The 27,164-nt window shown below is 45.1% G+C and overlaps 1 protein-coding gene across 1 annotated transcript in view; it reads right to left on the reverse strand.

Moving 5' to 3' along the window:
- TTC7A (tetratricopeptide repeat domain 7A) overlaps positions 1 to 27,164 on the reverse strand; it is a 202,809-nt gene that overhangs the window by 40,332 nt on the left and 135,313 nt on the right. Inside the window, exon 16 of the mRNA XM_027865179.1 lies at positions 131 to 247. Coding sequence (XP_027720980.1) covers positions 131 to 247 — 117 coding nt within the window. The remainder of the gene's footprint in view (positions 1 to 130; positions 248 to 27,164) is intronic.

Raw genomic sequence — 27,164 nt, forward strand, 5'->3', positions numbered from 1 at the left:
CTAGACTGAAGGCAGTGGGCCTCATCTTCCCAATCTCTGCATCTCCTCAGCATCCACCGAGTGCTGCGGTGCACAGCTAACTGACTCCATCACCCCGTGCCGTCCCCTCCCGCCAGCCCCCCAGACCTACCCGGGCAGAGAGACACTGTGCAAAGACTGCCAGACACGCAGCATGTTTCTGCAGGTCACAAGAGCCTCGTCTGGGCCTTTATAGACGCGTTCTAGCTTCACCTTGGTGAACATCACGCTGTAGAGAGAAAGAGAATCGACATGTATCTTCCAGACTGTCATAAACAAGTCATCAGAACCCATCTCCACCCCCAATGCCTTTCTTCTTCCGGCCCAACAAGGCAGTGTGGGCCACTCAGGCACGCCTGGCTTGCTGTGTGTGTGATCTGGAAAGAATGACTTGCCTCCCTGTGCCTCAGCAGCCCTTTCCTTTCCATCCTTGTCTTTCCACCAAAACCTTCACTGCATATCCTCCCCAAACCTTTTCCTGAACCCTTACCTTTCTATCACATTCTTTCTCCAAGTATCTTACCACTTACTTCTCTGTGTAAATGTTGGATTCTTCTCCACCCAGTACAATGTAAGAATGCAAGGATTTTGGTATTCACTTTGCATGCTTGGCACCTAGAACAAACGGCTGGCCCATAACCAGTGCTTATTCAATGCCTTTTGAGTGAATATACTCCTCTCTGACCAAAGCAGTGTACTAAGGACTGCACAGAGTACTCCTGGACCGAGAGGGTGCATTGGCTGACCCATCTCTAGCGGCTTCCTGAAGCGGCACAGGTACATTCCGACCACAATACTTCATTATAAAGGCTCCTCCTCCAGGCCTCATGAGCTACTCAAATACAATGCATGCTTTGGGGCCCGGCCCAAAGTCCTACCTCCTTCAAGAAGCTAGCCATGATCACTCCTGCTCATGCCCCCTCACCTGACACCCGTCACCCTCCTGCTGTGCAACAGACACATGGTTATTATATAATAATAATTGCTTATGTACACCCCCCCTTAAGGTTCACAATGCAATATGTATGTATATATGTGTATACATGTTTGTGGGTACATATGTATATATATCTACATATCTCTATATATATCTCATCTGAACCTCACAACAACCCTGTAAAATGGGGGCTATAATTGACCCCATTTTATTGACATGGAAACGTTGCCCAGGGTTACACTAGCTAATGGCTGAAGCAGGTTTTGAACCCAGGTCACCATGACTCCATGTCCAACATTCTATCCATTATGTGACGATGCCGGTGATCCCACGGCTAGATGGCCAGCTCCAGATCGAGCATCCTAGAGCTTATCCATGACTTACTCCTTCAATCCCCCCCCATCCACACACTGGGATGGTCACTCTCTAGATCTCACCATCACCCACAAGCATTCCGGTTTCTCAATCAAAAACTGATGTTCACTGAACAAGTTGTGGTATATGAATGTGATGGAATACTATTGTGCTCTAAGAAACAATGAAATGGATGGTTTCAGAAAAACCTGTAGAGACTCATATGAACTGAAGCAAAGTGAAGTGAGCAGAACCAGAAGAACAATGTACACAGTAATACCCTGTGTGACCCTGGGCAAGTCACTTAACCCCAGTGCCCAGCCAAAAACACAAAAACAAGAACACAGTAACAGTAATACTGTAATGATGATCAACCGGGAAAGACTTAGCTATTCTGCTCACTATAAAGACCCAAGACAATCCCAAAGGACCCATGACGAAAAATGCTATCCACCTCTAGAGAGAACTGATTAACTTTGAGGACAGATTGAAGCATAATTTTTTTTTTTTTGCAATTGGGGTTAAGTGACTTGCCCAGGGTCTCACAGCTACAACTAGTAAGTGTCAGGTGTTTGGTCTCAGGCCGGATTTGAACTCAGGTCCTCCTGACTTCAGGGCGGTGCTCAATCCACTGCGCCACCTAGCTGCCCCTTGAAGCATAATTTTTCCCCTTTTAAAATTTTTCTTGCCTTTTTGTTTACTTTTTGCAACATGGATAATATGGTATGACTTCTCATATATAACTGATATCATATTGCTTACCTTCTCAACGGTGGGAGGGAGAGAAACTGGAACTCAAAATTTTCCAAAAATGAATGTTACAAATAAATGAAATTTTAAAACAACAAAAATCTGACATTCCTCCATCGGGCCATAACCTCATTCTCCTTTGCTGACTCATTAGCCCTAGCATAGACCCCTAACTGCAGGTGCTCCCCAAGGCTCCATCATGGATCCTTATCTCTTCTCTTTCTACACTCTCTCTATCAGAAGTCGCTTCAGCTCCCATGGGTTTAATTATCAGCTCTACGAAGATGTTTCCCAGATCTATACATCTGGTCTTAAGTCTCTCTCAAATCACAACATTTCCACCTGGATGGCCCACAGACACCTCAAACTTAACACATTCCCAGAGTTCGACTTCTGAGCTTCCCCACTTCTGCTGAAGACGCTGTCACACTGGTTTGCCACCTCGGTGAGAACCTCCATACCTCACCCTCCCTCATCCCACGGATCATCCGGTCAGTAGCTGAACCTATTTCTATTCTATTCTAAACTATTTCTAATGTTGTGGTGCTGCTACCACTATAGTTCGGGTGCTCATTGCCTTGGACGCTCATTAGTTGCATGACCTTGGGCACATCAAAGATTCCCCTGTTCAGTTTTTAAAGCCTCTCACAACTGGTTCCAACCTATGTTTCCAGCCTTGATACACATAACTCTGAGATGCAGCCTCGCTGGCCTTCCCTCTATTTTTCCTGCCTGACACACCTACCTCTGTCTCTATCCCTTTACACTGGCCATCCGCCCCATGCATGGAACGTCTCCCTCCTCAACTCTGCCTCATAGAATCCTCCTCTTCCTTCAAGATGCAGTTCAAGAATCAATTTCTTTCTTTTTTTTAAGTTTTCAACATTCATTTTTACAAGATTTTGAGTTCTAAATTTTTCTTCCTCCCTTCCTTCTCCCCTCCCCAAGATGGCAAGCAATCTGATATAGGCTATACATGTACAATCATATTAAACCTATTTCCACATTAGTCATGCTATAAAAGAAGAATCAGAATAAAAGGGAAAAACCACAAGAAAGGAAAAAAAAAGAGAGAAAACAGTATGCTTCAATTTGCATTCAGACTCCATGGTTCTTTTTCTGGATGTAGATAGCATTTTCCATCATAAGTCTTTTGGAATTGTCTTGGATCATTGCATTGCTGAGAAGAGCTAAGTCTATCAAAGTTAGCCCTCACACAATGTTGCTGTTACTGGGTACAACATTCTCCTAGTTCTGCTCACTTCACTCAGCATCAGTTCATGTAAGTCTTTCCAGGTTTTTCTGAAATCCTCCTGCTCATAATTTTTTATAGAACTTATATAATCCATTACCTTCATATAACACAGCTTGTTCAGCCATTCCCCAATTGACGGGCATCCCCTCAATTTCCAATTCTTTGCCACCACAAAATAGAGCTGCTTTCATAAGAAAACGAAAGGCTTTTATAAGAAAGTGTTCAAATGTTTCAACTTTCCCACATCTTCTCCGACATTTATCATTTTCCTGTTCTGTCATATTAGCCAATCTGATAGGTGTGACATAGTACCTCAGAGTTGTTTTAATTTGCATTTCTCTAATCAATAGTGATTTAGAGCATTTTTTCCATATGAGTACAGAAAACTTAAATTTCTTCATCTGAAAACTGCCTGTTCACATACTTTGATCATTTATCAATTGGGGAATGACTGGTATCTTTATAAATTTGACTCAGTTCTCTCTATATTTTAGAAATGAGGGGGCAGCTAGGTGGCACAGCGGATAGAGCACCAGCCCTGAAGTCAGGAGGACCTGAGTTCAAATCCGACCTCAGACCAAACACTTGACACTTACTAGCTGTGTGACCCTGGGCAAGTCACTTAGCGCCAATTGCCTAAAACAAAAAAAACCCCAAAAAACAAAACAAGAACAAACAAACAAACAAAAAAGAAATGAGGCCTTTATCAGAGACACTGGCTGTAAAAATTGTTTCCAGGCTTTCTACTTCCCTTCTTATTTTGGTTGCATTGGCTTTGTAATCAAAATCATCCAATTTGCATTTCATAATGTTCTCTATCTCGTTTGGTCATAAATTCTTTTGCAAGAACCACTTTCTTATAAAAGCCCTTCCTGATTCCAGCTGCTAGTGTACTTCCTTCCAAGCTATGTTGTATTTAACTACTTTGTACTTCTGCTATAATAAACGCACTTGTCGTCTCCTCCCTTTAGAATGTAAACTCTTTGAGGGCAGGGATTATCATCTGAATTCTCAGTGTGAAGAACAGAGCCTGACATGTAGCACTTAATAAATGATTATTGGTCATTTTATTCTTTAGATTGCTGTCTGGATGATTTTACTTACACACAGATCTGGTCATGTTAATACTCGGCTTAAAATTTTCCAAGGGTTCCTTGTTACCTGTAAACTTACATCCAAATTCTTTTCCTTTGGCATGTAAGGCCTTCCCTCAGTTGATGGCCTCTGCAACCCCATTTCTGGAGGCTTCCATGAAGTTGATGCTGTGGCCAGCCTCATCTGCCCCACAAACATCACCGTATTTCTTAAGTTCTCTCCTTCCCCCTTGGTTGAACCTGCCCACCCTTTAACATTCAACCCAATTTGCATGTGTTCAAGGAAGCTTTCCATGATCCCTCTGGCAGGTAATGACCAGCCCTCAGACCTCCAGTAACATGTTTTCTAACTCTCTAATGTACATCTTGTGTATCATGGTTATTTGTGTTAATGTCTTTTCTTCCAATAGACTATAAGTGCCTTCTTATCTAAGTTCCGAATGTTCTTCAGAGTCTACAGCATAGTACCCAACTCACTATGCCCATAATATTTTCAATACTGTGTTATTGCTGTACTGTCCTCAATACTTCAGCAAAAGGCCAGCTGGTCACATGCCAGAAAGCCAGTGCCCCACCTGTGGGCTTTCATTTCCTAAGAACCCATCTCCCCTGTTGCTGGGTGACTTTTTCATTCCCCTTTAAAGAGGTCAGTGGTGTTGCCTGTCTTATCTTATCTGCTGCCTTTGAGTCAAACCTCCCTTTGGACTAAAACCTGTGGCAATGGCTGCCCCTCTCCTTCCATAGGGGAAAATGTCAGACTTTTGGAAACCTGATCCTTGATATTCCTGCTTCTTTATTTCAAAAGCTTTCACCTCTCAACCTGTGTTTTGTTGGAGGGGGGCCAGGGGGAAGAGAGGAGGGGAAATAGAGGGAGGGGTACACAGATATTAAGTTTCTGGGGCCAGATTTGACCTTGGCTCTTCCTGATGCCAGGCTGGACACTATCGACAGCATCACCTAGCTGCTTCTGAGGCAGTACTTAAACCTAGGCCTTCTAGATTCAAAGGCTAATTATCTATCATGCCATCCTGCCTCTTATCATAACACAATACAGACTATAATTGTTTCACAGGGCAGTTGAGAAAGGTTTCATGAATTCAATTAAGTAGCTAATAGTCCTAAAGGTTTATTGTGTGCAGAGCCCCTGCTGGGAATCTGGACATAGTTGGATGAGGAAGTTAGGACAAGACAAATCCTTGCTCCCATGGAGCTTATGGTCTATGAAGAAGTAGACAAGTAACTGGAACTCCAAATAACATATCCTCAGCACATCAGAAAGGTCTCCAGAGAGGGCCATGTAAGGGTCAGTGCTAATTTCTGAAGGGCAGGCAGAATTTAGGGGGAAGACGGTGTGAGGGGAAGTGATGAGGCACAGGCCTCGATCCAGTCAGAGGGAAAGACGGAAAGGGGAACCTGTTGTTGGAAAACTTGAGAGGGTCAAAAAAGCTTATTAAGGTTACCCCTCAGCTCCTCAAAACGGCTGGGGCAACAGGGATCAGAGGCGGCTTCCTGCAGCTGGTATCCTTAGCTTGGTGACTAAGGGCTGGGCTATCTCCCCCAGGGACTATTTCCTGGATTCGGCCGGCTGGCCTCACAGCATTCCTCCCGTGACTCTGGCAGGCCATTCCCTTCCCATTGCTCGCTGGGACCCCTCTCCTCTACTCTGCTTTTTCCATTCTGCCATTCTGAGCTCCCACGCTAGGCTAGTTGGTTCAGTGAGGACCTGACTCAACAAGACTCATCCCAGGCCTGATCTCCCGGCTGGTCAGGGCAGCGCCAGGACACTGGATCTGGCCACAGCACGCAGGGCCCAGACCAGACGAAGGCAGCTGAGCGATGTGCCAGGGAAAGCGATCGCTGTAAGCCGAGCCCGTGTCAGAAGCTACTTTTCCGTGGGCAGGCTGGGGCCTCGCTGCTGAAATTCCATCAGCATGAGTGACCCAAGAGCGGAATTTCTCAAGTGAACCACATCCCTGGCTGGCTACAGCACGTGCTTATCCTGTAGGCTATTCAAACAGGCAGTTCTCTAGCTTTATCCCTGACTCTCTGACCCTGGGGAATTGCAGATTAGCTTGTGAATACATTCCATCTCTCTCTCTACAACACACTTTTTAGCTCAGCACCCCCCCCACCCAGGAAGTAGGAACGATTTATTATTCTTTGTATATAAAGATGACATCTTCAACCCAACTTTGATAAGACATGTACCTCTGAGTTATGCCTGTAAGAGTGAGAAAGGCTGGTCCCCATGGAAGGGGCCTTTTACACATTCAGTTCAAGCACCACCTTGAAGGCTTTCCTGCTACTGTTCCTCCCCCAAGTGACCCTGTATTTAATTGTGTTTGTGGATGTGGATGTTGTCTGGGACGTAGTAGGAGCTTCATTATATGTTTGTTAATTATTTCCCAGCACTTTGACTACTGAAGGTAAGAGTCTGTGGCCAGCCAATAGTTTGGGATTTTTGTCTTTGTGTAAAATTGACTAGCTCACATAGGAATTCAAAGCTATGATTCAGCCTCATTAGCACTTCTTCTAACATACTGGGTTCTTCCTGGACACAGATGTTGGTCATTTTTAGTCATTACTAATGGTCCAGTTCAAGTCTCATCTACTGAAAGGCAGTTTAGTGGATCTGGAGACCAAGGATGACTTGGTCAAACCCCAGCTCTGCTCCTCCTGTCTTCAGTTTCCCAGGCCATCTCACCATCTGTTGACCACTGCTGACCTGCTCCTCCCCACCTGGGCCAGGACATGAGACATCCCCAAAGGGGTATGCCAAAATCCATGCCTTAAGTCCTTGGGAAAATTAATCCATTCATTTTGGGAGTTCACATCCCAGGATTCACAAACCCAAGGATTAGTGACTAAATCATCAATAAGCATTTATGAAATGACGACTAGATGCCAGGCGTTATATTAAGCAGAGGATAGAAAAAAAGGCAAGAGATAGCCTCTGCTCTCAAGATACTCAGCCTAAGTGACTTGAGTACACAGTGGCTTCCTCAGCCTGCTCTGCCCTACTAGCTGGTCCCTAGACACCAGGCTATGCTTCAGCTTTACACCTCACTGAGCCATCCACCCAGGTAATCCCTCCCCTCCAGCCTCAACTTTCCATGTTCCTAGAACAAAACTTTCTTGCCTCTCTCTCGGTCCATCCCCAGCTCCTAACACAGCCTCCCCGCACAGTTATTACGTAACATATGCTCTTTTTTCCATTCATTCCTTCTTGTGACACTGGGCAAGTCAACCTGCCTGGCCTCAGTTTCCTCATATATGCAACAAAAGGGTTGGGCCGGATGATCTCTAAGGCCCCTTGTAGCTTTAAATGGATGATTCTGTGCCAGGATGCCCTTCTTGACCCATCCTTCCTGCCTCGCTGCGGAGTCTCTCATGATGGGCATTTCACTTTCCCAGCTAGACTGTAAACCTGTATTACAGGCCAAGGTCATGGTCTAGGTCAAGGTTAGCGTCTTACTCTTCTTTGCACCCCCAAGACGTCTAGCACAGGACTAGGCACACAGTAAATACTCTCTGACTGAATGAATGAAATCAGAATGACAAACACCTGCCCATGTCAGGGATCTTCCACAGCCCTGTGAGATCATCATCATTTTCCACTGGGGAGGATGGAGGCGGAGAGGGGAATGCGGATCCTTCATTATTCATGAGTTCAGTACAGAATGGAATAATTTACTAAGAAAAGACCTTTTGATCTTTACACAGCAAGCAGGGCCCTGAGCAGTCTGAAAGGTGTCTTTCAGAAGCAGTGCCTTGGGGCTAGGAGGACAACCCTCAGTTGCTATAACCCTGCCCAACAACCAGTGGGGTACGCCTCCTGAGGACAGCTGCCAGAGCAGGGCCAAGGTAAGGCCTGGGGAACTCTCTGAAGGCTGTGATCTACAGGGCAAATGAAACGAAGTGCCTACTCTGGGGGCACAAAGACCAAAAAAACCAAACACTCCCTGCCCTCCAGGACTTGGGGGCAGGGGGACCTAGCATGCATGCAAGCCAATAAATACAAAAGGGTTGGCTAGGATCTAGACTTGATGTTTCAGGGCTATAGGGAACCCCTAGCAGAGGAAACTCTTTGTGCTAGTGGGGGTCAGAACCTTCTTTCAGAGAGCTGCCTAAAGAACTGAGAGGTTCAAGTGACTCACTGAGGATCATATCACCTGTATTTGTCTGAGACAGGATTTGCTGGATTTAGATTCAAGAGAGATCTGAATTCAAATCCTTCCTAAGACACTTACTAGCTGTGTGACCCAGTTCAGGTTGCTTAACTTCTCTCAGGCTCAAGTTTCCTTTCCTGTAAAATGAGGATGTTAGTAGCTACCTCCCAAGGTTGACATGTATAGTACTCTGCAAATATTTTTTTGGGGGGGGGGGGGCGGTAAGGCAATGAAGTTAAGTGACTTGCCTAGGGTCACCCGGTTAATAAGTATCATGTGTCTGAGGCCAAATTTGAGCTCAGGTCTTCCTGACTCCAGGACCGGTACTCTACCCACTGCACCACCTAGCTGTCCCAGAACTGCAAATCTTAAAGTGATATAGAAGTATACTAGCTATTATTATTATTCCTCCCAGTTCTGGGGCCAGCCTCTAACCACCTGAAACCTAAACATTCTGCTTCTCTAAACGCAAAGATCACAGAAAATCATAAGAAGTCATTCCAAGAGGAAGAAAATGTAAAGGCAGTGGGGGAGGAGGTGAGATCAGATTAGGAGATCTCCGCACAGAAGGATTTTGCAGGGTGGAGTTAAGGACGGAGCATTCCAGATGTGGGAGATCACTTAGGTAAAGGGAAAGAACTGAGTGATGGAATGCAGCACGTGGGACAAGGTGGGCAGACCAGTTTGGCTGGAACGGAGGAGAACAAAGGTGAGAGTGGTACAGTCTGCTGTCCCGTGCTGACAGCAGCCCTCCCAAGAGAACAGGGACACAGGCTCCTCCTGACCTCTGGAGGCCAGTGACACCGGGGACTCCTGCTGCACTGACAGAATGACTTCATTCATGGCCTTCACCTTCTTCCACCCAAATATAATCATCCTTCTACCTAACTTTCATTCCATGTGGATGGCTCTGAATAACGTGCTGTGAGGGAGGAGACTTTTATCTTCACTTTTTGACTTGGTGTGTGTGGGTGGGTGGGAGGGTTGGGAAAGGGAAGGATGGGAGGAGTTTGGGAGAGGACAGCTAACTGAATCCTTATGCATTAACAACAGCTGGCATTTATATAGCACTTTACAAATGTTACCTCATTTTACCTAAACATTAACCCTGGGGAGCAGAGGGAGACAGAGGTGCTATTATTATCCCCATTTTACAGATGCAGGCAGAGGGGAAAGGACTTGCCCAGGGGCACACAGCTACTAAGCGTCTGAGGGAGGTTGTGAATTCAGGTCTAGTGTTCTATCCACAGAGGCAGCTGCTAGGTGCCCAGCTCTGTACCAGTACTATGGAGAATGACGAGAAGGCTAAGACACTTATGGTTTAACTAGGGAGATAAGAAGGAAGAGTCAAGATACTTGTGTTCATTTGCATATGATGGACTCTTTCAATAGGGTGATTAGTTTTTCTGAATATTTGTTCTCTTTATTTATTTTTTTCCTTCTTTATTATAAGGGATGGCTCTCTGGGAGGGAACGTAGGGGGACATTTAGGTGATGTAAAATCAAAAGATAGCAATAAAACCTATTTTTTTTTTTTAATGCTGTCCAAGAGCCCAAGCTCTGCATGGTGCAGCAGAAAGAACATTAGCTTTAAAATCAAAGGAGCTGGAAGCCAGTGGCCACCTGTGGCTACCTGTGTGACCCTGACCATGTCATCTACCCTCAGCAGGCGATGGTTTCTTCCTCTGTAAGACGAAAGGGCTGGACTGAGGGCTCTTCACCCGGGATCTGTGAACTTTTAAAAGGATTTCGACAACTCTATTTTGGTATGACTGGTTTCTTTTGTCATCCGGTTTGCTTTTCCATACATTTAAGAACATCCCTGTGAGAAGGGGCCCAGAGGCTCCAGCCTTGAGACAAACAAGGGACCCCGGACTACATGATCTCCGCTGTCCCTTCCAGCTTCAATCCCACAATCCCACTCATTCTCTGTGCGGCTGTAAACCGTCTGAGCCTCAGTTTCCAAGTCTCTAACACGGCAGGAGTGATCGCTGCTCCGCCTGCCTCCCAGACATCCTGTGAGGCTGAGCTAAGAAAGCGCATGGGAAAGCACCATGAAATGTGGTACAATATAGACTCGAGGCGGCATCGTGCAGGATGCTGGACCAAATTGTCCCCACCCTCCCAGAGAATGTGGTCTGTACTCTACCGATGCTGCTCTCCCTGGCTTGGAGGGACGTGGGGGTTGGGGAAGCAGCGGAGGGGAAGGAAGTCCTGGGAGAGGGCATCTGGTTCAGAACCATCTGAAGACTTGGAAAGGGTCAAAGGCAGCTTCCTGACCCTTCTTCCTGCAGGGCTACTGAGAGGGGCTTTTCCCAAAAAGCTCCTCAAGAGAGGACTGCACTGTTTCAGAGGAGGCAAGGGGCAGGCCAGTACTGATCTTACACGGAGATTTGCCAGACCAGACCCTGTTTATGTGAAGCAAAGCACACCCTGAGGAGACAGATAGCATTTTTACCTTTACCCTCTAGTCATGCTAACTTGATTATGAATTGTTTTTCCATTCTCTGGGTCCTGGCTCTAATAGGCACCAACACAGCTTCTAATGCCAAACACCTTGGTCACGAGGCTTTCGTCCCAAAAGACGAGAGAGCTAGGGTTGTCTCCCGTGGACCCGGAAAGAAATGTTGGAGGTTTGAGCAAGCAACCGGTTACTTTTCTATTAGTAACAGAGGTTTGAAGGAGCAGAGCTTGTGCTCTAGAAAGGACCTCAGAGGGCATCTAGCACTCCCCTCTCATTTTATAGGTGAGGGAAGGGAAGGGACTTGTCCACAGTCTCATAAGCACTAAGCATCTACCCATCAACAAGTATTTATCAGGCACCAACAACTGCCTGGCATTGTGCAAGGAGCTGAAGATTCAAATACAAAGAATGAAACAGCCTCCATTCCCAAGGAGGAGACAAACACGCCTACAGGGTCATTTGGGAAAGGGTGGAAATCACTTCATCCTGAAGGAAGAGAAGGAGCTAAGGAAGGAGCGCCCTGCAGGTATGGGGCATGGAGAGGGCCAAGGCAGAGACAAGAGACAGAGTCTCCATTGTGGGAGAGTGACAGAGAGGAGGCCTGCTGGGCATGATCACAGTGTGAGAGGAGGCTGGAGAGACAGACTGGAGCTAGGTGGTGTAGGGCTTGAAGAGCTAAACAGGAGTGTATATTTATCCCAGAGGCAATGGGAAGTCACTGGGGTTCAGCGAGCAGGGAAGTGCTTTGCTCAAGGAAAATCACTTTGGCAGCAGCATGGAGGATAGACGGGGCAGGGAGAGGCCATTGTGGGGGCAGAAATAGCGAGATGCAATGACTGATTGAATAGGTAGGGTGCAGGGAGTGAGAAGCTGAGAATAATGCCCAGATTAAAACTACAAGGACGGTACCTTCAGCAGCAACAGGGAAATGTTGACATGGGGTAGGCTTGGGGGTGGGGGGGAATCTAGTTTGAGATGTTCAATGGGCAATTTGTGAAGTGGGACTGAACCTCAGTAGAGAGAGTGGGCTTGGACATATAGATCTGGGAGTCATCTACGTGGAGATAATGAGTAAATCCGTAGGGCCCCTTCCACTGCACCACACTGCTATCCATAACAGTAGGGAGATGGAGAATGCATTTGGGGAAGAAAGTGAGTTAGTGATTAGACAGAATATAGCCTGGCTCCTTTTATTCTTCCAGATTAATCAACCTTCAAGGGCTCTCTGTGTGCCTGGCCCTCAGCTAGGCACTCTGGGGAGATAGCAGAGGAGTTTGAATCACCACCTGACGTCTCAAGTACACCCCAGTTTCCTTCCTTCTCTAAAGTCCAAAAGCACTTACTGTGTGTACCACTCACTTTGGTATTAATGATATTTCTTTGTATTGTTTTCTTTTTCCTCGATGCAATTTTAAACCAAGTGGGGGCAGGAATGGTACCCTCTTACATGAGTTGGGGGGAGCTTTTCAGGTCCCCTGCTCTCTCCCTTCTCTCCTTGCTGACCCCTGCTGGGCTCCATTCCTACCAAGGTCCTAGAACACTAATTGTATGTCCAAAAGATTAAGGCTTGGAGTCCTTCCCATTAGAGGCAAAGAGAGACTATTGCTTTTCCTTGCTCAGAAGTGGTGCAATTTCCTTCAGAACCTTAAATTTGGGAAAGCCTAAGCTTTTCCAAAAACTTTTATATTTTTATTTGCAAAAGGAAGCATAGGGGAAGACAGGGTAGACGACATATTTAACATGGAATCTGAGAGTCAGTGGTGGGGCATTCAGTCCTCTCCCTGCCTGTGGGCACCACATCTGTTGCCTTTACTACTCTCCCTTGATTTTTGTCCAGTCTTTAAAGTATAGCTTGTCTTTAGCGAGTGGCAAAGGGTGTAGGTTAGCAGGATAAACAGCAGGAGTGGGAAAAACACTGAATTTGGAAACGAACTCATGGATTTGAGGTATATCTCTGCTTTGCTACTATTAGACCTCAGGCAAGATGGTGGGCAGGGCCTGATTAACTAAGGGTGTGGTAACAGTGAACAGAGGGCTGAATCTGGAGGCAAAGGACCTGGATTCAAATCCCTGCTCTGCTGCTTTTACCTAATGTGACCTGGACCAAGTCACAACATCTCTGGGCCTCAGTTTCCTCTTCTGTAAAATGAGAGAACTTAGTTCTCTTCCAGCTGTAAAGCTAGGAGTCTATGATCCAATGACTCAGTTTGAATAGGGGAATCCTGCACAGACATCTTCAGTTTATCCTAAAATTAATTCAGGCTCACTCATTGATTTGCTGAAATCCTATCCATCTTTCAAGACTCAATTCAAAACTACCATCTTCCTTGATTGCCCAGCTGGAAATCATCTTTCTCTTCCTAGACCACTTCACAAAGTACTTTGTATTAAATTATCTGCTTCCATGTTTTACCTTTTAAGACTGTGAGCTCTTTAGGAGCAAGGACTGGATCACCACCCACTTCATGAAGCTGCTGTAAAGAAAGGTAAATGCCTATCTCCTTCACGTTCCACACGCAGCAGGCCCCTAACAAGTGTTAAATTCTGGGTGCTTCTTTTTGCTTTTACACATGGCTTTTGATCTGGAGGACCCTCCGGGGCTGGTATCATATAAAGAGCAGGGGCCTTGGAGAGATGGGAGGGGAGGAGATAATCCAAACCCACATCCTGGCTTGGCTCGCCTCATCGTGCTGGCCTTCAGTTTCTTCACTAATATCAAGAGCTGGCATTGATATAATTGGGGTGACAGTAGAGGATCTGAGACTTCTTCTAGATTTAAATCCTATAATCCTTTCTTTGTTGATGATAACAGTAATTGACATTTAAATAGTGGCTTAATATCTTCAAAGTGGTTTATATATATTATCTCATTTGCACCTTTGAGTAATCCTGTAAGGCAGGGCTTCCTGTTATTTTCCCCACTTGAGAGATGAGGAAATTAAGGGTCAGAGAAGTGAAATGACTTGTCCTGAGTCATACAGCTAAGTTCCTAGGATTCAGTGCCAGGGCTATGTCTACTACACCACACCACCGATCAGAGTGCTTTCTGGATTACTCACTTAGCAACCACTAACTAATCATCTACTATAGGTAGGACAATATGCTGTTTTGCCAATGAGTAACAGTGTGGCCAAGATGCTGATCAGTAACAATGAAAAATGATAACTGATAAATGCTGATCAGTAACAGTGTGGTCAAGATGTAGGGACAGTCCAATCAATCAAGAAGTACTTACTAAGCACTTATACGACTACCCCTGTGCTGGGTGTTTGTGGGAGACCAAAAAATAAGAGACATGATTCTTCAGCCCTCAAGGAAGTTACATTTTCACTGGAATGACAGAACAGATCTGCAGCATGCAGAATATGACCAATCAAATGGTAGGCTCTATGGTTCCTTGTATCCTTATACTTAAGGGAGGGAGAATAAGCCAAGGGGGTGTCAAGGAAGAGGTGATATGACTTACATGAGATCTTGGAGAATGAGTTGGATTTAGATAAGCTAAGAGGGTAGGAGACCATATTAGGGAGGTATGCGTGTGCGTGTGCGTGTGCGTGTGTGTGTGTTGGGAGGCAGGATAGCGAGATCAGCCCAACTGGGGCTCGCTGGGGAATTAAGAGCAACACCACGCCATGAAGATCGGCATGGCTAGTCAAGCAATCACACCACTCCCACCCTTACAATGTCATACACTAGACCTCATTAGACAATGACTCACTGAACTGCAGAGCCCCAAACTTCTGCCAGAAATGTCAGCTCTCCAGGTTACCAAGCATTCCTCTAAATTAAGCCCGTTTTGGAAAGACTCAATGGGAAGAATTAGCTGATTAAACCCAGGTCTAGTCTCTCAGAGGGTGTTATTTTTAAGTAACTGTAATGTGAATAATCTTTGAAATGGAAAAGACTAGCCAAACCTCTATCAATTTCCTAACGAATTATTCCACTAAGAAGGACATGTCCAGTAAGTAATTCAACCCATTTCAGCAGGGTGCAAGCAATGGAATTCAGGAGTCTCTTTCCAAACACCAAGCTGAGGAAATGGATTCTACCTGATCAGGTCAGCTCTTCTTAACCCCTCAAGCCAAATGATTTTTACTTGGGTCTGTAGAATTACATTACCCCCATTTCTCTTAATCCTTTAATACTCACTCTGATCCTTTACCTCTTAATTAATTCATTTGTGATATGATTTTGAGGCTTTAAAAAAAACAAACCCATAAACCCCAAAGCTTCAATTCCTCAAGCGAGTTCTTTCTTCCTTACTTACAAGGTTCTGATGTGGGAAGAACAGCACTGTTATTAATCCAAATAAAATCCACAGATACCACTCCCCAGGCCTGTGGGCTGGTTGGGGGTGTCAGCAGTACTTCTCATCAAAGCTCATGGACAGCTATGGTCCTTTAAAAGCAACTTAAGTTTTTGGGTGTTTGTGACAATCTCCAGGTTTACTTCCACTAAAAAGATCACTAAGTTTAGGTTTTATAACACATATCTGGCATCTAAGAGCACAGGGTAGAGGTAGGGGTGGTGCTATCAGAGGGGAGACTGAAGATCATTAAAAGTTCAGGATACAACTCCAACCAGGTTAGGGGGTCTAAAACATGAATTCCAAACCTATATGCTGGAGACACCAATGGAGGACTGAAATTGAGAGAGGTTCTGTTTGAGATATCTGGAGAATTTCTTTCAGGTACAACCAGTGACTTTTTTTCTCTAATAATTTTTTTTTTAGTCTCACCTACCTATACTTGACTTTAAATATAAGCTTCCAGAGCACAGGAACTATGTTTTAACAAATTCTGCACAAAGCTAAGCAAAGTTTTGTCTAGGGTAGGTGTTCAGTTAAGAACTAAGGAAAAAACTTAGCAAAGTTAAATTGGCTGATGAACATGGACCCTTGGGAGAAAAAAGACACTGGGATGGCATATATGAACAATCTAGCTAAAGGCTGCTGTCTTCATTAAGACTGTAAGAGTCAAAATGGTGGGTTGGTTGGGCCCAGCAAAGTACAAATTGTATTTCAGTTCACTCTTATGTTATCAGTGCTAATGACCAAGGATATCAATGTTTTAAATATCCATCTGATGTGCTATGATGTTCATTAAGTTCCACAAAGGTAGAATCTGAGACACACCGAGTAATGTCCTGTGAGCCAAAAAGCCCATGTTCTAGACCTAAATGATACTGATGAGTCATACAGCACCTTGGGCAAATGGCTTTCTGGGTCTCAGTTTTTTTGTTTTTAGAATGAGGAAGGTTTGGACTGGAGGATCTCTTATGGCCTCTCCCAACTCTAAGATGCAGTGACCTATCATCAACTACTCATTTCTGGTTGGTAGATTTTATTAATACAGATAAAGCATCAACAAGCAAAAACAAAGAAAGGGCCGAGTCTCGTGCCCTTGAAGTCCACCACAAGGCCTCAAATGACTTTGGAAGAGCTTTGGGTTCTGCTAATGCCAAGGCGTCAAACAATTTCCAAAACAGTTTGGGTTTCTGGGGGAGATGGATGCAGCATTCCCTGGTTTGTTTACACCTCTCCAGATCTGGCCTGATAGCCATGATATTCAGGCTCAAGAGCATCTTTCTGCAGAGGTCCCTAATAGCAGGCCCAATGGGGTTTCGATTCCCTGAGGACCCAAGCTTGGGTTGAAACCCTCAGGGGTGCCCCATACCCCAGGGAGAGAGAGGAGGGCGGGAGAAGAAAAACAATGTGCATTCCAAACGCCCTGTCACTGGGCTTTCAAAACTGATATGGCAGGTTTCCAGCCCCGCTGGGCAGAATCAGTGACTGATGGGCTGTTTATTGGAAAGCTCCCCTCATTGGCTGGGGAACTTTGTTTGGTTACCATAGAGATCTCCACTACAAGGGCCCTGACTAAAGTGTGAGGAATCTGTTACTTAAAACCACCACCACACAGGCCCTGCTGGCTTCAGGAATGAGCCATCAGCTCATTTTCACTTGGCCTGTGTTTCTGCCTCCCCCAGGCCTAGGCCTTCCTCTAACCCCCCCCCCCCCCAAATATTCCCTAAAAATCTGAAAAAGAAAGAAGAGTGAAGCCAACTCTAACCTTCGAGTAAACAGTGTCTGGCTGTCTTCCTGCCCTTTTGGCCTAGTATAGTCCATGAGCCTAAAAGATAAGGCTGCTCTCACTGCTGGCACCCCTAGGCAGCAAAAGAACCAGGCCCTCAGGGGGCATGTGTAGGGCTGCCTGGTCAAATGTTTCATGGGCTTAGTTGGTAGCCTACAGGATTTCAGGAAGCAGTGCTGGGGGTGTCTGGTTCCAATCAAGCCAGGTTCACACTGTACCCTACGGGACCATCAATCTTTGTCTCATCACGTTTTTGGTTTGGGTTTTTTTTGCTGTTGTTTTTTACACCAGTTTCATTTGCTAAAGGTCAACCCACAGAATGGAAATCCAGATCCTCTTTCCTCTGCCCTCTCTCTAATCCCTAAATTTAGGAGGATCTTCAGAAGAACAAGTCCACAAAAACCACGTCTCTTGCCTAAGACTCTGCCCCCCAGCTTCGCAGAGGCTTTCTGAGATGCACTCCTTGTATGTCCCTTTCCCCAGCTCGTCTCTGCTGTCCTTTCCCCGCCTTCATTACCCCCAGCAACTCTACTCTTTTTCTCTCAGGCCCAGTTCAGGACCTATCGATCACCTGAACTTCTATAACAAGGTCTATAGTAGGGAAAGTGCTGGTCTCCACCCCCCCCCCCAAGTTTCCTCATCTGTAAAATGGGAATGAAACCTACAACCACCGACCTCAGAGGGTTTTTTACAAACCTTGAAGCTATTCCTGCATACATGTGAGTTATTACTATCTCTACCAAGCACCTGACCCTTAAAAGAGAGCAAAAAGACAGTATGATGTTTCTGTGGCCTAGCTGATGGGCTACACTTTAAATACCCTCAAAGGGTCATTTCTCATAGTTCTTCCTATTTCCCAAAATGTTTATCATAGGGCAGAACACCTAAGTGGGCAAGGGATAAACGTTGGTTAATTGATCATTTTATTGACTCTGAGCTGATTTTCCCAACAAATTTTGACTGGAGCTTGAGCATCTGACAGAAGAGAAGAGGGCGAGGGGCCCCAGAAAAGGCAGAATAAAATATAGGGCACTACAAAGAAGACCAATCACAGACCCCAGGTTAAGATTCTCTGAAGCAGAAGTAAGGGTGCCAGGCTTAAAGTCAGGGGACCCGGGTTTCAAATCTGTCTCTACCCCTTACCACTTGTACAATCATAGGCAAACCATTTTTAAGCGTCACTTTCCTCATCGGTAAAATGGGGCCGACGTCAACCTCAAAAGTTTTGATGAAGGCCAAACAGGACAATGCGTGTAAAATTCTTGGAAACTTGTAAAGCACTATACAAATGTGAATGATTATTATACCCTGGGCAGTAAACTGGAATTACTACTGTGCTGAAGCCCTGTCTTGGGGGATGTTATCCAGACCCTACCCTTCTAGGGGATCTGGGGAAAATCTCCAGACGGACACAAAGGGAGAACAGCAGTATGACATACAGCCGATCTTGGGCTGCCTGACTCTGATGGCGCTGCTATCTCAGGGTGCAGATCTGGAGTCAGAGAACCTGGAATCGAATCCTATCCCCAAAGGGACCTTGGGGAAGGTCACCTTTCTGGGCCTCAATTTCTCATCTGCAAAATCAGGAGGGAGGGCGGGATTTGGACTTGACATGCTCAGAGGGTCCATGGAGCTCTAGATCTGAGATCTCACAGTCTAGACTTTCATCAACATGGACAGCCTTCTAGTGATACACAGTGCAAGCTAGCCTCCCTGCATATCCTGTGAGATTCTTGTCCAAGTTTACCTGTAAACAACCCCATGGGATGGGAAGTACACTCAACGTGCCAACTTTCGACATTACGTGAGTATGAAGACAGCACATAATTATCTATCACTCTTACTACGTGGCTGGCTCACCTCCTTCTGGTCACTGGTCATTTCTGGTGCATAATTCTTTGTTATGCTACAGCCTAAATATGTCCACCATGCATCTCTCCATTATCCTCTGAGTGACCTACAACTGTAATTCTTCATGGATTATGGTATTCCATATTTCAGATCCTTGGAGTATCAGTAAAACAGTACTAGTGTTAAAAAGAGGGGCCTTGGCTTCAAAGGATTCATCATTAAAAACACTGCCCAATTTTTCAGATGCAATCCAAGCCAATCTCTTCCTTCTACTTAATTCTGGGATAAGTTTGTTATCCATACATAATGCAGAAGGTACTGACGGACAACTCTATGGATTGTCCTGCTGACTGAACAGGCGGCATTCTTCATCCACTTGGCTTCTCCCACGTGTATAACTAGGTCTAAGGAATGATCATGGATCTTTGGAAGGTTTTGCTGACTTTGCAAACGGACACATCTAAAAGACCTCATCATTCATCAGGAATTTTCCAACTGGACTCTAAGGCTGGACGGTAACCCCCATGATAGCAGAAAACAGCCTTGGTGGGCATACGTCTCCCCTTCATATCCCTGCTTGGATATTATTATCAGAGGGCCGTGAACAAAGTTCTTACACCTCGAAGGGAATTTTATGTGACCTGAACCCACACAGTCTTTGTTAATGAAGGACATTACATTAATAGAAGCAGAATGTCCAGAAAGAGGGACATAATATTCTTGCTCTGCTCAGGGCACACCTGAAATGCTGTGTTCAATTCTGAGTGTACAACTTGTGGGAGGAACACAAACTGGACTACGTCTTGAGAAAGGCTATGAGGAAGGGGGAGTGGTCTGTCAAACACATCATAAAACTATCTGCTAAGAACTCGGCATATTTAACCAGGAAAAGGCAAGATTTAACTGGGACAGCCTGGACTTTGCTCTCTACTTCAAGCCACACATCTAGTCAGTTGGCAAGTCTTTCGAGTGACTGAATCTACACAATGATTCTCCTGTCTGTCACATGGCCATCTAGCCTCTTCCACGGCCCTCTTTCCCTCCAGCCCTAGGACACTGAAATATCTTCCCAACTGGTCTTCCTGTATTTCTCCACTCCCCTCCCTAAACAGCTGTCCGAGTGATTTCACTAAAGCACAACCATCACCCCCTCACTGTCTCTAAGATAAAACACAAAATCCTCTGCTTAGCATCTAAAGCCCCCACAATCCAGCTCCAGTTTACCTTTTCAGATTGGTTGTTTTATCCTCTTTTCGTGGAGTTCAGCCAAACTGTCCCACTCACTGCCCTGGCCATCTATCCATCCCCCATGCCTGGGAACATTCTCCCTCCTCACCTTGACCTCTTAGAACCCACGGTTTCCTTCCAGTCTCAGCTTAAGCCTCATCTCTCTCTCCAGGTGCTTGGGTACCACTGTGCCCTGCACCTACTCTTTTAGGAAGCCTTAGTCTGAGACAGCTTAAGCATCTGGGGCTTACCTGTCACACTTCCAATCATTTCTGTCTGTCCCCCACATTCCCCAGAAGGTAGGGGATCTGGACGTCAGCCTTCAAGATGGCACCTCAGCACAGCTGGCCTTCCACCTAACCAAAATCTTTGAGGTCAATGGCGGCAGAAGCCTAATGCCAATGGTATCTGAATAATTCATATTTGTATAATGTTTTATGATTTGATAAGAATTTTAGATGTACTACCCTTATCCTATCTGATGTTCATGGCAACTTTTGAGGTTGAGGTCATCTCCATTTTACAGATGGGGAAAACAGTATTCAAAGATTGAATGACTCATCTATGGTTACACAGCTAGTGAAGAGGAAATCTAGAACAGGAAGTAAGGTCTCCTTCCTTCAAGTCCAATGTCCTACTCCTACTGTTCATCACGATAATATTGAAAATTTTAGGCTTCTTGGAAATTCCAGAAGATTAAGGCAGTTTTACCCGAGATACGGAGCAAGAAGTACACATGTAGACCTCTGTACGCACATACTTGAATTTATTTACGTGTGTATATACTTTCTCCTGAGAGAAACTAAGCTCCATGGGAGCAAGAACTATTTCATTTTTGTTTTTATATCCTCAAAGCTTAGCAGAGTGTCCAACACATAGTAGGTGCTTAATAAATGCTTACTGATTGGACTGATAGAAAGATTGTCTCCAAATACCTAAAATACTGTCCAACAAAAGAGGGTTTAGACTTGTTTCTCTTGTCTGTCCCAAGGGTACAGAACTAAGAACAATGGGAAATTGAAGACAGGCAGATTTCATATTGATATATGGAAAAAAAGAAATTTTAACAGTTATAGCTACTAACTTCCGCATGTCAAACTATACTCAAAAGCAATAATCCTCGGGGACGGCTAGGTGGCTCAGTGGATAGAGCACCGCCCATGAGGACCTGAGTTCAAATCTGACCTCAGACACTTGAAACTTACTAGCTGTGTGACCCTGGACAAGTCACTTAACCCCACTGTCTAGTGAAAAAAAAATTAATAATCATCTGTACTATTTGCTGATGGTTAAAAAAGAAAAGTATACTAATGCAACAGACTAGAAGAAAAAATAAAAAAATTCAACTCAATAACCCAGTGTTCAATAAACACAAAAACATAAATTATTTGAGGAAGATCTCCCTATTTGATAAAAATTTCTGGGAAAACTAGAAAACATCTACTTTTTCTAGTAGAAAATAAGTTTAGACCAATATCATACACCACAAGCCACTTACTGTCAAAAATGGGAATGTGACCTGAATATCAAAGGTCACAACAGAAAAAAATCTTTTTTGTAAAGGGTATTAGGTATCATCCACAGGTGCAGGGAGGGGGATGATTCTTAACTAAACAAAGGATATAATGGCAATCACAAATGATAATACAGGTAATTTCATTTACATGAAATTGAAAAGCTTTTGTATTAGCAATATCAAATGCAACTAGGATGAAGCAGGTAAATGTTTGATGGGAAAAAATTCTTCAGTGGCTCCCTATTACCTCTGTGATAAAACACAAACCTCTCAACTTGGCATTTAAAGCTCTCTACAATTTGGCTACATCCACATTATCTTTCCAGGTTTATTTCACTTTATTCTCCACATCTTCTATCTTCCAGCCAAGCCAACTGTAGTCAGCTTGCCACGTCCCACCTTCATCTCTTGGCCTAAGTCTGGAGCGGCCTCCTTTACTTCTATCTCTCAGATGTTACCTCCTACCTGAAGTCCTTCTTAGTCCTACCAAGTTACCACACACTTACCTGCCTATTCCAACAGAAGTGAGAGCTACTTGAAGTGTCATTTCTGCCTTCGTATCCCTGACGCTTAGTAGAATGACTTGCACAAAGTAGGCAGACTGAATGTGAATGTCTTTGGGGCTCCTGTTCAGGTATGGAGGCACTCTAAGACCTCTGAGGTCTTTTCCAATTCTGAGGGCCACCTATGATGGAAGCACCTTAGCTAACACCCAATGTACAGACTTGGTGAAGCCTCCTCAGTTATCAAATGCACAGATCAGGCACTTATGGATGAATGATTTTGTACAATGGTAACACACAGTTCATAAATGCTGTTACAGCTTGAGACACACCAATGTAGACAAAAACATTAATACAGTAGAGGCAAATTAAGCAGTACCTTAATATGCTCAAATTTAACAAGCATTTACATGCAAAGGAGTGAGTGCACTCAGTAAGAAGGAAAGAGAGACGGTGTAGAATGCATTTGTGTGTGTAGGAAATCACGTCCCCCATCACCCCCTTTAAGACTGGGAAGGCTTCCCGGAGATGGAGAGATTCCTGCGGCTGTCCAAATGACAAAGAGGAGAGAACTGGCAAGGAGGATTACATAGGGACCCCCCCGCCCCAGCTGGCTGGAGGGAAGGCTTTCTTCTCCTTGTTCCTTCATTTCAACTGAAGCCTGAAGCCTTTTCCCACAGAGTGGGAAAACCTGGCAGCTCAATAGTAGGTCAAGACCCCACTGAGCCAGGCAGGGCTGCAGTGACTTAGAAAGCAGAACACCACCTGGCCCTGCAGCAGTAAGGAAGCAGGTTTAGCAAAGAGGAATTTTATTATTAAGAGAGGACATTTGCGCCCCCCTCCCCCATGTATTTTCATTATAATTTCACCAGGTTACATCACCGGCAGATTCACAGCACTGTATTTGGGATTAATGTAGCCTGCTGGCTAATCCCTTGTACACACAGACTATTTCATCCATGCCTTAGTACTGGCTAAGCTGCCTGTTTGCTAAATTACAGTCATGTGCCATCTTTGCACAGAAAGCGATGACCTGCTGTCAGGAGGGCCTTCTCTCCAGTAACAGGGGCAGGTCACCTATACCCTTCCCTGCTCCTTTCTTTGTGCCCAACATACGTCTGTGCCGAGGTGGGCCGGTGTCAGGGGTCAGTGTGGTCAGGGTGAGATTCAGAATGAAGGACAATCAGTCTGTGGGTGAGGTCATGGATCCTAGATTCCAGGTCCGATTAGGCAACGAGCTCTTACTACACACCCTCTTACAAGGTGGGATACAAAGAAACGGCAACAGTCTCTAGTCTCCAGAAGCTCAGGGTCTAATGGGGGAAACGACATGAAAACAACTACACACGAACAACATGTGCGCTTGTGTACGTAGTGGGAGTGGTTTTTCTTGTTGTTTGTCCTTCGTTTCCGAAGGGGACCAATGATACCACGAGGGTGACGTCCTGACTCAGGTGTGAACTGGATGTAAGTGAAGCGGAGCTGCACAAAGTCATCTTCTGGCTTCACCCAACTCCAGTGGCAAGACAAAAGTCAGGATGACTGTCCATGGCCCGGGATGCAGTGGATGACCGTGCAAGGTAATTTCAGAGGGAAGGCAATAGTATTAAGGGGGAAAGGCTTCATGCAGAAGGTGGGGTTTTTAGCTGAGACTTGAAGGAAGCCAGAAGGCAGAGGAAGGGCACTCCAGAAATGGGTGCCAGAGGGTAAAAAGGCAGAGCTGGAGATGGAGGGTCCTGTTCAGGGGTGGGGAACCTGCGGCCTCGAGGCCATACGTGACCCTCTAGGTCCTCAAGTGCGGCCCTCTGACCGAACCCAAATTTCACAGAACGAACCCCCTTGATAAAACGATTTGTTCTATAAAACTTGGACTCAGCCAAAAGGCTGCACCCAAGGACCTAGAAGGCCACATGTGGCCTCAAAGCCACAGGCTCCCCATCCCTGGTCTTGTTTAAGCAACAGCAGGGAGGGCAAGAAGGCCACCATCCCTGGACTGTGGAGTACATGAAGGGGAATAAAATGTAAGCAAACTGTAAAGGTAAGAAAGGGCCAAGTTATGAAGGAATTTAAAGGCCAGACAGAGAATTTCTATCAGGGCCTGGAGGTAATAGAGAGTCATGGAAGTTTACTGAAAAGGGCACGGATTTGACATGGAAGATCACTTTGGCAGCTGAGTGGAGGACAGACTTCAGGCAGGGAGACCAGCCAGAAGGTTACTGCTATAGTCTGGGCACAAGGTGATGAAAATTTCTACCAACATGGTGGCAGTGTCAGAAAAGAGAAGGAAGCACATACAATAACGTAAAGAAGGAAGAAGTAACAGGACATGGTGACAGAATGGATATGGTGATAAGTCCAGGATGCACCAAGGTTATGAAGCCTGGGTCACACCCTCAAAAGGGATACAGAAATTAGGAAGAGGGGAGGGTTTTAGGAAAAGATAACGAGTTTAGTTTTGGACATGTTGAGCTCAAGATGTCTTTGGCACATCTAAGAGGTACAACGGGTAGCTGGAGTGAGTCTGGATGTCAAGAGACAGCTGCCAAGACCGCTAAATAAAATAGTATAGAAGAAGAAGAGTAGAGCAGAACAGGCCCAGGACTGAGTCTGGGGAACACCAACAGTTACTGGGCACAACCCGGATGAAGATGCAGCAAAGGAGACTGAGGAGAAGCGGTTCAGAGAGGCAGGACGGGAACCAGGAGAAGTGTGAAGGAGAAGAGGGCGACCGATAGCATCAGAGGCTGCAGAGAGGTCAAGGAGGATGGGGACTGACGCAGGCCATTCATTTTGGCAGCTGAAAGATGACAAGTACCTTTGAGGAGCATTTTGGTCGGAGGATGAGGTTAAAAACTAGACTGCAGAGAGCGAGAGGTGGAAATGCAGGAAGTGCTCAAGTATGGAAAGGCAGTCTGTGGTCAGGCTTTGGGGCTCTGCCCGCAGCTGGAGTTGGAGGGGTGTCAACTAGTTTTAAATTCTGGAACCAGTCTGTGATTGGAATTAGGGGAAAATGTGTGCCACAGACTGTGACAAAGCGAAATGGCCCTCCTGAGGTCACTCGTGAGTATTACCACTAGGCTAATTCATGCTAAATGACATAATTAATGTCTAGGAAACATTGCCATAACCGAAGCATCATTAAAAAAGGAAAATTCCTAGAAAATTCTGGACAAGAAGCAATCAGTTTGAAAAACCCAAAGTTACCAGTGATCTGTCTTCATTGCTCATAGTATTTCTAATCATTATCAATATGCCTGTCCTGTCTATGCCACAGCTTCCTTTGGAATTAGAAAAGTATCTTTTGATGGTGCTACAGATAAAGAAGAGCATATGAAATAGCATCGGAGGCAGTCCTTTGTCCCTGAAACCTGCTAACAAAAAGCCACTGAAGTCTGAAGAAAGCCAAAGTGACCCGAATCTGATAGGTTAAAGAGTACTCCCAAACATTTCCAATGTTCCTTGATCCCTTGCTACAGCTGTGCCTTTTAGGAACATATCTAATCTATGCTTCTTTACACTTCCACCTCTCAGGATGAGAATCCCTATTTCTCTAGCACTCGACAAAGGGCTCTCCTTCCAGACATCTTATGAGGTATGCAGTGCAAGGATGACTACCCTGCCCCCCAAGAATGTCAGTTGCTCACAAGAGCAGAGATGGTTTCTTTCTCTGTACTTGTCCCCCCAGGGTCCAGCATGGCACCCAGCACTCAGTAGGTTGCTTAAAAAATGCTTGTTGTTCGACCAGATGATTATTCCTCGCATTTTATAGATGATAGTCATAAAAGAGCAAGTCCAGGACACTTTCCACTGTATCACAGCAATTCTCCAGGACAATCAATTCTATAAGTTATGTGAGACAACAGTCTTAGTTTTACTTTTTCAAGGGTACTCCAAATTTATCTATTTTAGGCTTCAATTTATGGTATATCAGGGTCTGAGAAATACACCCCAAATTATACATCTCCTCTCATGGGTGTAAGAGTCATGAAATTATATCTAACACCCCACCTCCACTATACAACCTTTCTCCTCCTCCCAAATTCTCTCCTCCCCACCGGGGCTCCCAAAGCAATTATCCCTAATAGCCCCAATGGCATACATAACTTGTTCTCTGCTGCCTTTTATGGTTGGAATAAAGAATATTAAAAAAGATTGACCCTGGGAAAGAGAGTTGAAGATAAAGGAAGGCTCATTGTTATATCCAAAACAGAACTAATCAGTAGGAAGAGAAGGAAATAAGCATTTATGCAGCACCTACTATGTGCCAGGCTCTGTGATGAATGCTTTACAAATATTATCTCATTTGATCCTCATAAGAACCCTGTGAGGGGTAGGTGTGGTTATTATCCCCATTTTACAGTTAAGAAAACCGAGACAGAGTAATGTGTTCAGGGTCACAAAGCTAGAAGGTATCTGAGGCTAGATTTCAACTCGGGTCTTCCTGACTTCAGGCCTAGTGCTCTATCCACTGCCCCATCAGCTGCCCCTCAGAAGGAATAGTAGGAAAGATAGTTTCCTCCCACCCTCCAGAACAGCTTGGGATTAGAACAGAATTGCATAGGAGGAATGCTATCAAGTTGGCACAAGACAGGGGCAGGCTCATGGTGAAGGCAGGAGTGCCATGTCCCAAGGGGCCCCCGTTTCCAGAGTGGCTTTCTGTCACTGCTTCAATGGTGCTGTGATATCTGTGCTGTTACATTATTACTACTGACTTTGGATAAATCACATTGTCTACAACATTAGGTGAAGGTACAGATCCTGTGAACTTGACACAACTCCCGACAGCCGTCAACATGGGTTCTTTCAATGCTTCCTAAGCTTTCTGGTACCCCTTTATTCCTCTAATGTGTTCATGACGTGACCCTTTATAGCTAAGTCACATACCCATTTGGAGCTTATCTTGGTATATGGCGTGAGATGCTGGTCTGAACCTA

The sequence above is a fragment of the Vombatus ursinus genome, unplaced genomic scaffold, assembly GCF_900497805.2.
Source record: "Vombatus ursinus unplaced genomic scaffold, bare-nosed wombat genome assembly UNPS02014778.1, whole genome shotgun sequence".
NCBI lineage: Eukaryota > Metazoa > Chordata > Mammalia > Diprotodontia > Vombatidae > Vombatus > Vombatus ursinus.